The sequence below is a fragment of the Saimiri boliviensis genome, chromosome 2, assembly GCF_048565385.1.
Source record: "Saimiri boliviensis isolate mSaiBol1 chromosome 2, mSaiBol1.pri, whole genome shotgun sequence".
NCBI lineage: Eukaryota > Metazoa > Chordata > Mammalia > Primates > Cebidae > Saimiri > Saimiri boliviensis.
In genome coordinates this window covers 126824885-126837323 of record NC_133450.1, presented here as the reverse complement: position 1 = coordinate 126837323, position 12439 = coordinate 126824885, and the positions used below count along the sequence as shown (strand labels likewise).

The 12439-nt window shown below is 41.8% G+C and overlaps 1 protein-coding gene across 2 annotated transcripts in view; it reads right to left on the bottom strand.

Annotated features, from left to right (window-relative positions):
• Positions 1-96: 96 nt before the first annotated feature.
• The window catches only part of LEO1 (LEO1 homolog, Paf1/RNA polymerase II complex component), a 36618-nt gene continuing 24275 nt past the window's right edge, over positions 97-12439 (bottom strand). For both annotated transcript variants that reach the window (XM_039462847.2, XM_074394238.1), the window contains exons 11-12: positions 10715-10812; positions 97-286 (exon numbers count right to left, since the gene is read on the bottom strand). In XM_039462847.2, the coding sequence (XP_039318781.1) occupies positions 182-286; positions 10715-10812 (203 nt within the window). In that variant the 3' untranslated portion in view covers positions 97-181. The remainder of the gene's footprint in view (positions 287-10714; positions 10813-12439) is intronic.

The window sequence follows — 12439 nt, the reverse complement described above, 5'->3', positions numbered from 1 at the left end:
AACAAAATCAGTTTGCTTTGGGAAAAGTAGATTTCTTGAACATAGCCTTGCTTTTAGATTTTTTATTACAATTAAAATTACACAAAAGCAAGTCAATTCATTTCAATCAAAATAACTCATGTTTACATATTTATAACAATCTGTACAATAAAATATATAAAACGTTTTCACATTTCATACTTCAATCATCTTCTTCTTCCTCTTCATCACTGATCACGTACTTCTTATGCTTTTTATTTGCTTTATCATCATCTTCTGCTTTTCTCTTCCCAGAAGGTTCACCTTCCTAAACAGATAAAATTTTTACAAATCTACAGGTCAATAAAGAACATTTTTAGGATGGTTTTTAGGATGGTTTATCAAAAGTAGCTCTGAGCTTAATGACCCTCTGACAGCTCAAAGTAACTGTTGCTGAGGATTGTGAGGAAGATTGTGAGGTGTTAGCAACTGTGAGCTAATTTCTCATGGAGTAACCTTTGAACACAGCGCAGTGTGTGCAGAAAACTGCAGACAGGATTTGCCACAGAGGTGGGGGCTCTCCCAAGGAAGTTCTGCTTGTCTAACCACTTGTCCTGTTGGTATATTTTTACCATGAACAGGTAATTTCTCAAACTTTTTTTCTCTGCCTCTTCAGCATTTCACTTTTTATTATCTAAAAAATCAGTATTTTTTTTTTTTTTTCAGACAGAGTTTCGCTCATTACCCAGGCTAGAGTGCAATGGCGCGATCTTGGCTCACCGCAACCTCCGCCTCCTGGGTTCAGGGAATTCTCCTGCCTCAACCTCCTGAGTAGCTGGGATTACAGGCACGTGCCACCATGCCCAGCTAATTTTTTGTATTTTTAGTAGAGACGGGGTTTCACCATGTTGACCAGGATGGTCTCGATTTCTTGACCTCGTGATCCACCCGCCTCAGCCTCCCAAAGTGCTGGGATTACAGGTGTGAGCCACCGCGCCCAGCCTTAAAAATCAGCATTTCAAAGACTGGTTTTTTAGAACAATTTGTTTCAATGCATTAAAAACTCACATCATAAAGGTTTTTAAAAAAATATCTGAAGGCATTAAAGGGTATCCATACACAAGTTTCCTCTGTTTTAAATCATTCTGAGTCCGGGCGCGGTGGCTCAAGCCTGTAATCCCAGCACTTTGGGAGGCTGAGGCGGGTGGATCACGAGGTCAAGAGATCGAGACCGTCCTGGTCAACATGGTGAAACCCCGTCTCTACTAAAAATACAAAAAAAATAGCTGGGCATGGTGGCACGTGCCTGTAATCCCAGCTACTGAGGAGGCTGAGGCAGGAGAATTGCCTGAACCCAGGAGGCGGAGGTTGCGGTGAGCCGAGATCGCGCCATTGCACTCCAGCCTGGGTAACAAGAGCAAAACTCCATCTCAAAAAAAAAAAAAAAAAAAAAAAAAAATCATTCTGTACAGTGTTCTAATAGAAACAAATAAATTAGGTAGTTATCTAAAAAATACTTTTTATAGATAGCATTTAAACATGTCAATATCTAAATATAAAAAACGTATTAAACTGACACTAAATGTGACACTCCAGAATACTATTAACTGGCTTCTCCACCAAAAATTAAATGGGATGGGCCACGCGCAGTGGCTCATGCCTGTAATCCCAGGACTTTGGGAGGTCGAGGCAGGTGGATCACCTGAGGTCAGGAGTTTGAGACCAGCATGGCCAACATGGTTAAATTCTGTAAAAATACAAAAATTAGCCGGGCATGCTGGTGGGCGCCTGTAATCCCAGCTACTCAGGAGGCTGAGGCAGGAGAATTGTTTGAACCTGGGAGGCAGAGGGTGCAGTGAGCCGGACTGCACCATTGCACTCCAGCCTGGGTGACAGAGCAAGAAAGACTCTGTCTCAAACAAAAAAAAATTAAATGGGATGAACAAACAGTTTGAAGGTTGAAGTTGGGGAAAGCCAGACATCTTGCTGCTGTGACCACAAGCTGCCAGATGTAGAATGCAACATGGTATGCCCACTTTTTTCTGATGGTTCCCATGGCTGGCCCTCTGAGAGACAATATAGCATCTGACACTTGTTTCCTTCCAAATACACTCCCACAGACCTGAAAGGCCATAGGACAATTCATAGGGGGAAAGTCATGAATCCACAATAAGGGATTTAGAGAAGTCCTCCTCCTCCTTCATTTACTTCCCAGTTGGCAGCAGTGAAATTACCTAAACAGCAATACTGAAAGATGGATCCTGCCCCACAAGAAGTGACAAGAGCCTCTCCTTTCTATTCTGCAGGCTATAGCAAACCCAAATACTTCTCTTCTGGCCCCACAGGCAAAAAGCACATTCAATCACACTACTTGTCTTCTAATTTTCAATGGAAAAATCTTATCTTAAAACATTTTACATGCAATCACTATTTTTTAGTAACCTTCCAAAAGTGAGCCCTGGTATGTCTCTTCAGCTCTAAAATCCTTTAATGAGATGAAATTTGAATCACTAAAAGAACTAGCATGGTACTTCTAAAAGACGGTACAGCCTGTCCTAAAGGACCCTGGATAGCAGCAACCAGGAGACAGCCAGGGCTCTCCCAAAGAAGTCTCATTGGCACCAGTCCTAATCTAACCTCTGGAGTGAGAAGCTGTGAAATTCTGCTTTAGAAAGCTGCCAAGGACTGACCTCCCTGGCAGCTACACATAAGCACAGACAAACACAGCAAAGGGAAATGGGTGCAGTGGCTCATGCCTCTAATGCCAGGGCTTTGGGAGGCCAAAGTGGGAGGATCACTTGAGGCCAGGAATTTGAGTGAGACCAATCTGGGCAACATGGTAAGACATCTGTCTCTACCAAAAATAATAATAATTAACTAACTGCTACAAAAAAATTTTAAAAAATAAAATAAATAGACTTCACGTGGTGGCTCATGCTTATAATCCTAGCACTTTGAGAGGCTGAGGTGGGCAGATCACTTGAGGTCAAGAGTTAGAGACCAGCCTGGCTGGCAAGCAAGCAAGCAATAAATAAATATATAAATAAATACGCCACACAGAGGAAAGATGTATAGTTCCTCAGACTCCCAGGACTTAATAAGGTGACAGAATCCTTCAGGATGACTTCATTTTGTGAAATTACACATGTGGGATGCTGCTTTACTGAACATAACTGGAACAGCTCCCTGTGTCATATATAAATGCAGTAAATGACAAAAATATTTTCATTAAGTCTAAAAGAAAGCTTGCTAATAGTCATGAATGCAGGTCCCTGTAGATACAGAAACAGGCAGTCCACAGTTATGAAGATAAGGCTGTGTTGTCAAAGGTGAAATGGAGTCTCAAGAGGGTGAGCTGGAGAGGAAAGAGACACAGAGTGTGTGCCCGGCACCACACTCTGACTAATCCTTCACAGCAGGTACCTCTTTTGTCTAAGAAAGCTGAGGATTGGCCTTGATACCTTCCCTTTCCATTGTCTCCATCTTTCTTTCAGCTTGGGTCTTTCCCTTTTTCCCAGACTCCTGGGGAACAGAAGAGCAGTACACAGTTTCTCCCCCTACCTATTTCTCTAAATCATTGAGGTAATTTAGATTTTGAAAAGTTATAACTACTTTAAAAAATGACGGTGAATAGGAAGCTCTCTTTTGCATTTTTCTTCTTTTTGGTAACTTAGACTGTTGGAGGAGGGAAAACATTTTCTGTTCAGCTACTACATATCATTGTGTTACTTTCAAATCTGTTATTTATTAATACTGTGTAATGCAGTAACTTTACAAGACAGCAAGTATAAACTCCAATGATCAGGAGAAGAAACAGACTCAGAAATATGAGATGACTAGCCCAAGGCCATACAAGTAGGAAATGGTAGCACCAAAATCAATGATGCAGTTCACTCTAATATAGACTGGCGCTTGTCCCCAGTTCAAGGCATGCTATGGTGACAATGGTGTTCTCTGGACTGGGAACCTGGAGCCTGAAAACTTCCCTTAATCTCAGAGGTGTACCCAGGCTGCTGGTGTCTGGGTGGGCTTTAATGTGCAAAGCACAGAGAGGGACTTATAACAGGAATGCTCCTATTCTTTCTTGTTGTAACCCATGACCAGGACTCAAACTAGGGTAACATAAAGAAGTAGTGGCAGGGGTTGAGAGGTCCAGGTGGAAGTAAAATCTCTGTTGTCAGGGAAGGAACGGGAAGAGTGCAGAAAGACCTGAGAGTATTTGGGTAAGGGAGGTAGAGGGCAGTTCCTGTAACAGCTAGGAGGCCATTCCCAAGAGGCATTTTTAAGTCAGGCAGTATAGGTTTGCAACTGCCCAGCCTAGAAGAAGGCTATCTGATAAATCACTTTTTTAAAAAATCTCATTTCTGAGAATACTAGGAATAAACAGAAGTCCCATGACACTTCACAATTTTCATTCGGTTTCTACTTGCCAAGAATAAATAGCATCTGCTTAGATGAGGACTCATGCTTGCCAACAGTTCAACACTGTAAATGCATCATTAAGATGTTGCCTCATCTAATTTAAAACAACTATGTTGCAGAACAATGAAACAAATTTAGGCCAGATACAGTGGCTCATATCTGTAATCTCAGCGCTTTGGGAGGCCAAGGCAGGCCAATCACCTGATGTCAGGAGTTCAAAACCAGCCTGGCCAATGTGGTGAAACTCTGTCTCTACTAAAAATACAAAATTTAGCTGGGCATGGTGGCGGGTGCCTATAATCCCAGCTATTTGGAAGGCTGACACAGGAGAATCGCTTGAACCCAGGAGGTGGAGGTTGCAGTGGGCCAAGACGGTGCCACTCCACTCCAGCTTGGGTGACAGAATGAGACTCTGTCTCAAAAAAAAAAAAAAAAAATTTGTCTAGTGCCAGGTACACTGGCTCACGCCTGTAATCCCAGCACTTTGGGTAGTTGAGGGGAAAGGATCCCTTGAGCCCAGGAGTTTGAGACCAGCTTGAGCAACAAAGTGAAATCCCTGTGTATAAAAAATAAAAAAATAGCTGGGTGTGGTGGTGCACACCTGTAGTCCCAGCTACACAGGAGATGAGGCAGGAGGACTGCTTAAGCCCAGGAGGTCAAGGCTGCAGTGAGCTGTGGTCACGAATACCACCACTGTATTCCAGGCTGGGTGACAGAGTGAGACCGTCTCAAAAAAAAGAAAACATGTTTTTTGGGTGTTTTTTTTTTTTTTTTTTGGTCTGGTTATCTTACACAGCATGTCACTTCCAAGAATGATTGGGAAATATTAAATGTTGTGACTAAAAATAGTCTAATAATAGATTTTTTCTTCACATGAGAAAGGGCTCATGGAAGCTCAAAATGATCAAAATATCTTAAAATTATAGATAACAGGAACAAAATATCCACTTCCTGCAATATGGCAGAACAATACTTTGAACAAAAGTCCTACTGAAAATAACAATGGGTAAAATATAAACAAATCAATGTGAGAGCAAGAAAACAAGATAAAATCCCAAATGCAAATAGCAACTGAAGAAACATTTATTCAAGAAAATCTACTAAAGGCCGGGCGTGGTGGCTCACGCCTATAATCCAAGCACTTTGGAGGCCAAGGCGGGCGGATCACCTAAGGTCGGGAGTTCAAGAGCAGCCTGACCAAATGGTGAAACCCCATCTTTAAAGAAAAAAAAAAAATTAAAAAAAATCTACGAAAACTGTAAAAACAGTGAGAAGCACTGGCATTTAAGCCACCCCTCTTTGTGCCCCAGCTCAGCTTGAAGGAGGCTCCACTGTGAGTCGAAGTGGCCAACGAGACAGACCCCCCTGCTCCTCCAAGCTCCCAATCAAGGCACTGGTATCTCACTGGGAGGGGCAGGTTGCCAGCATTTCTTATCCTAACTCCAAATCAAATGACTATGTTCCTAGACAATGAAACTGAGAGGGTGGGAACTCTCTTCTTGCTACCTCCTCCACTCACAGAATGGAGGCTCTCCCAGGCTCCATAGGCCAAGAATACTGGGGTCCTAGTCACTCTCATCCCAGCTCACCCAAGTAAGGCAAAGGTTCTATGCTGGGAGAGACCTACCTAGCACTCAAGAGTAAAGGCTCAGAGATTTTTTACCTAAAAGAGACAGTCTGTACAAAGAGACCTCCAGAAATCTCCCCAAAGTAACAGATTATTTGAAATGGAATGTGGGAAAGGTCAAGTTTAAAGGTGCTCTAAAAAATATATAGCTCCTCTTAATAAAGAAAACAAGCACAATCATAGACCAGCTAGTTCACCACAGAGAACCATGGAAAGAGCCTGAAGAAAAGCCTCCCGAGGTCGGAACAAACCTCAAAAACTGGCCTCAAAAACTACCCCAGCTCAAATGTAATTTGATAAGACTACAGAGCAATTTATGCTCCAGGGCATTATTGAAAACAACAGAGTAATGAACTCAAAAGTAGTGAAGCCCAACAGCAGAGAGAGATATCAGGGATACAGTCAGTCAAGAGCCCTGCTAAAAACCACTGTCACCCATGGGTTACTGTGCACAGCCCAAGGCCGTACCACCTGAGGAACAAACACCACCAAAGGCTTCCCACTATGGGGAAAAAAGCATAGCTAAGTTACAAAACAAATCAACAAGCAAATCAGTATCTTCAAACAAAACAAACAGTAACAAAAAGGCCCAGAGACGAGAGAAGGGAATCAATGTGCAGAGCTGCTACAGCATATTAACTAAAATGTCCAGTTATCAAAAACACTACCAGACAGCAGTGCAACAGGAAAGCATGGCTCATACACAGGGAAAAGAGCATGTTCCCAAAACTGCCTATGAGAGTGACCACATGTCAAATTTAACAGAGAAAAGCAATAAAGCAGCCATAACAAATAGGTTCTAAGTACTACAGAAAATCGTGCTTAAAGAAATAAAGGATGGCATGATAACAATGTATTACCAAGAGAGAATATCAATAAAGTGATAGAAATGATCAAAAAGGATCAAATGGGAACTGAAACATTAACTGAAATGAAATGTGACCAGAGAGGCACAACAGTAGATTTGAACTACAATCAGCAGACTTGATGATGGATTGCCAGAGACTATGCAATCTGAAGAATGGAGAAAACAATTAAGAAAAACGAATAGAGTTTCAGAGAAATACAAGACACCGCTAAACACACCAACATACACATAATGAGAATAACAGGAGAGGTCGGAAAACAGCAGAAAAAATATTCAATGAAACAATGACTGAAAAATTCCCAGATCTGTTGAAAAACATTAACCTATATATCCAAGAAGCTCAACAAATTGCAAGTAAAATAAATGCAAAGAGAAACACATGCAGACACCTCACAGTAAAAATGCTGAAAGAAAAATTCCTGAAAGCAGCTAGAGAAAAATGTCTTGTCACATACAAAGGAATCTCAAGATGATAAAGAGCTGGCGTCTTATCAGAACAATGGAGGGCAGAAGGCAGAAGATGGCATATTCAAAGTGCCAAAAGAAATGACCATTAGAAAACTCATTTTTCTTTTCTTCCTTTTTTTTTTTTTTTGGAGACAGAATCTTCCCAGGCTGGAGTGCAGTGAGTTCTCGGCTCACTGAACCTCCACCTCCTGGGTTCAAGCAATTCTACCTCAGCCTCCTGAGCAGCTGGGCCTACAGGCACCCCCCCACTCCAACGCCCAGCTAATTTTTGTATTTTTAGTAGAGATGAGGTTTCACCATATGGGCTGGGCTGGTCTTGAACACCTGACCTTGTGATCTGCCCGCTTCAGCCTCCCAAAGTCCTGGGATTACAAGTGTGAGCCACCACACCCAGCCAAAAGCTCATTTTTCAATAATGATAATGGAAGCCAGAAATCTTGTGAAAGAAAATTGCTGTAAAATTGCATAACTGTTGAAAACATGTTTCAAGAGGGTAAAATATATTTTAGGTAAAGACACTGAAGAAGAAAATAGGAATTTTAGCTACATAGCTTCACAAAGGTACCAGTTAGGGTGAAGGATAGAAATAAGAATTTTTTTAAAACTTAGTTATAATTTTTAATTGCTAATAATCATGCTGTTTGGTACATTACTGATTTACTCCTGAATGATACTTAAGGAAAGTCCTTATCTTACAGAGTTTAGGCGTGCCTGTCAGATAACAAACACTGAAATGGTCAACAATCTGTTTCCATGTGCCTCTTAAAAATTCCAATTTCATCACACTTTGAAATATTAATGATGTCTTCATCTCATCATAATATAAATATATATTCATATTATATACTTTCATATACATTATGTATAATAAAACTCTATTAATTTATACACATGATATACACTTTTAATTTTATAGCAACACTGAGAGAAAAACGAGGTTCAGAAAAGCCAGACATTTAAGAAAAGATTTCAGTGGCAGAAGCAGAATTCAAACCTAGGCAGTCTTTTAAGACAGCAAAGCTGCTACTCTCGCCGGGCGCGGTGGCTCAAGCCTGTAATCCCAGCACTTTGGGAGGCCGAGGCGGGTGGATCACGAGGTCAAGAGATCGAGACCATCCTGGTCAACATGGTGAAACCCCGTCTCTACTAAAAATACAAAAAATTAGCTGGGCATGGTGGCTCATGCCTGTAATCCCAGCTACTCGGGAGGCTGAGGCAGGAGAATTGCCTGAACCCAGGAGGCAGAGGTTGCGGTGAGCCGAGATCGCGCCATTGCACTCCAGCCTGGGTAACAAGAGCGAAACTCCGTCTCAGAAAAAAAAAAAAAAAAAAAAAAAAAAAAGGTGCTACTCTCTCAGCTCTGCTATGCTACCTTGATCTATAAATACCTGGGAAACAGGTTAGGCCATTATTTCACAGGCACAATAAACGTATCTCAACAAAGCAGTCAGTGATCCTACTAAGAGTTAAATCATATCATCTCTCCTCTGCTCAAAACCTCCAATGGCTTCCTATACCACTCAGAATGAAAATCCAAAAAAAGAGGCCGACAAAGTGGCTTATGCCTGTAATCCCAACACTTTGGGAAGCTGAGGCAGGCAAACTGCTTGAGCCCAGGAATTCAGGACCAGTGTGGGTAACATGCTGAAACCTTTTCTCTATACACACACACACACACACACAGCCTTACAATGGTGTGAGGCCCTAAGTGATCTGGCCTCATCACGTTTCTGACCTCTGACTCTCACTCACAAGGCTCCAGCTTCAGCCCCTGTGCTTTCTTTACACATGCCAGGTAGGTTCCCACCTCAAGGCCTGTGCACTTCCTAATTCTGCATGGAATACTCTTCAGAGAGCTGAACAGTTCACTGTCACTACCTTCAGAGTTTATTCAAGGATCACCATTTCCAGTGAGCGCTTCCCTGAACAGCATCTCTAAAAGTACAACATCCTCCCAAGACCCCCCAGAGCATTCTCTATATCCGTTTCCTGCATAATTTGTCTCCTTATCACTTTTTACCATCTGTTATACCATATAGTATTTTACTTTATACAGTATTTCACTGGTATAATTAAGACTTAAAATTTCTCAGTATCTCTACATCACTCAGTGGGGTGTTAAACACTCACTAGGGTGTTAAAAAAAAAGAAAGAAAAAGTTCTCAGGACCTAGTCTTTTATAATATGGAAAGGATACTGTTAAAAAAATAATTTTTTTTTTTTTTGAGATGGAGTCTCACTCTGTTGCCCAGGCTGGAGTACAGTCGCGTGATCTCAGCTCACTGCAACCTCTGCCCCCTGGGTTCAAGCAGTTCTCCTGCCTCAGCCTCCCAAGAAGCTGGGACAACAGGCACCTACCTCCACGCCTGGCTAATTTTTACAGTTTTACTAGAGATGGGGTTTCACCATCTTGGCCAGGCTCGTCTTGAAACTCCTGACCTTGTGATCCACCCACCTCAGCCTCCCAAAGTGCCAGGATTACAGGGATGAGCCACTACACCTGGCCTAGATAAAATATTTTAAAATTATCTTAAAATAATTTATGTCAATAATAAAAAATTGTTTCAATTTATTAAATTATTCAATATGATTTCAAAGGAAACAGGTTTTCCCAACCTAAGAATGAATTACTCTTTTTTTTTGAGACAGGGTCTCATTCTGTTGCCCAAGCTGGAGTGCAGTAGTGCAATCGTGTCTCACTACAGCATCAGCCTCAACCTCCCAGGCTCAAGCAATCCTCCCACCTTCAAGACTCTGGAGTAGCTGAGACTACAGACATGCACCACTATGCCCGGCTAATTTTTGTATTTTTTTGTAGAGATGGGGTCTCCCTATGTTGCCAAATCTAGTCTCAAACTCCTGAGCTCAAGCGATCTGCCTGCCTGGGCCTCCCAAAATATTGGGAGTACAGGCATGAGCCACCACACCCAGCCAGGAACAAATTATTTTCGTATTTTAAAAAAATACTGAGAATTTTTACAAAAAGGAGATACACCCTCCGGTCTACCACACGAAATGATCTGTCATTTTTTCTTAGATGAACCTTGGTATGTCAGGAACCTGCACCTTTTCTTCCAGGCCTTTCCCTCTATCTGGAGTGACCTACCAGAGACAGGACTTTGCCCAGCAAGTTTCTGCACACTCTTCAACACCCAGCAAGAAGTCTCATCCTCCATGCAGCCCTCTAGAACCTCTCTAAGCACAGGTAACAGATCCTTCTCTGGGTCACTGTGTCTTGTTACTGCATTTATCTGACTAGTTTTCAGTGAAATGTGTAGACAATTAATTTGTGCTTGCCTGATCTCTGAGCTCTTCATTCAAACCAGTTGAATACAAGACAAACCCATAGAATTGAATAAATTTGGTCTTACCTCATCACTAGTAAGTTTCTTTGCTTTGAGTAATCGTTGAGCCTTATCTTCTTCTGATCCCTCATCACTGTCTGATGAATAGATTCTGGCTCGTTCCTCTGAAAGCAAAAGCATAGAAGCAGATTGTGAGTGACCTTTTTTTTGTTTTCTGAGACAGTGTCTTGCTTTGTGACACAGGCTGGAGTGCAGTGGCGCAACCATGGCTGACTGCAGCCTTGACCTCCTGGGCACAGGTGATCCTCCTGCCTCAGCCACCCAAGTAGCTGGGACCACAGGTGTGGGCTACTGTGCCCAGCTAATTTTTTTTTCCTTTTAGTGGAGACAAAGTCTTGCCATGTTGCCCAGGCTGGCCTGAACTCCTGGAATCAAACAGTGCTCCTTCTTCAGCCTCCCAAAGTGCTGGGATTATAGGCATGAGCCACTGTCCCCAGCTGTGAGTGACTTTCAAAGACAGTGATCTATTCATTCTTTAATGTTTTGTTCTGATAAATATCTTTAGTTCCCTCTGTATATTTCCTCCCAGAGGAACCAAATAATTTTAAAGTTTTTGACTTAAAGGTAAGTATAAATTTAAATTTAGAATAAAATGAAGCAGACTTACCCTCTCAAAATACAAAAACCTGACCACTTTTAAAGATCAAAAGGCTTGTTTGCAAGGTATCAAGAGGCAGATACCATACTCTTCCGAAGTCAACTATTTTTTTTTTTTTTTTAAGAGACAGGGTTTTACCATGTTGGCCAGGCTGGTCTCAAACTCCTGACCTCTGGTGATCCACCTGCCTTGGCCTCCCAAAGTGTTGGGACTACAGGCATGAGCCATCACTCCCAGTCCGAAGTCAACTATTAAATAAGCCGGAGACATTCTTCCACCGGTTAACAGTTAATTCCAAAATCATCTTTGAAGATAAAGCAAGAAAGTAGTTTCCTGGTCCTGTAAAGATCATTTGTTGCCCAGCAGACCTTTCAAACAGAGACAGAGAGGTGCGTCCATCTGCTCTGCTGCCCAAACCCAGGTGAACCTCCAGGTAGAATAAGAGCAGAGGACTTTAGACCAAGCCCCCCTCCTGGAAACCCAAAGCCTTCCCTTTGTTCCTACTCCTTGCCTATCTGATTACTGTATGGAACTGAGCACTACTGGACTCATGTGCTAGACTTTTAATCTCTGGCAACCTGAATGTTACATAACTCTCTCCCTTAAAGCATCCTGATTTTTAAAATTTTTATTTAATTTCTGGTGGGCTTATTTCCACACAATTGAATCTTTTTCCATGGGAAATCAGCATTGACAAAAAAGAAACCTCTGTACTGTGGTCCCCAAATAAATAATAGGCAGGTAATATATAACAGGTCACCAGACCAAATACAGTCACTACAAGAAAAGGAGGAATGAGTTTCATGGGACAGCCAGATAAAAAGAAATTTGGGTGTTTTAAAAAGTTACTTGTTATGTGCCAGGCTCTGGGCTAAGTATTTTAAATGTATTATATCATGTAATCTTCAAAACAACCTTATGTTCTAACTACCATTATTAATAGGTTGTTTTTGTCACGATAAGATAACAGAAGTTAAGGAAGCCCATGTAACTTTTCAAAACTTTTTTCCCCCTCCCCACCGTCCCTCACTTTTCAAAACTTATACAACGAAAAAGTGGCAGGGCAGAGATAGAGCAGGCAGGGTTGGGAGACCAGCCAGATCTTCTTAGTTTGCTTTTCCGCATGTTGTCTT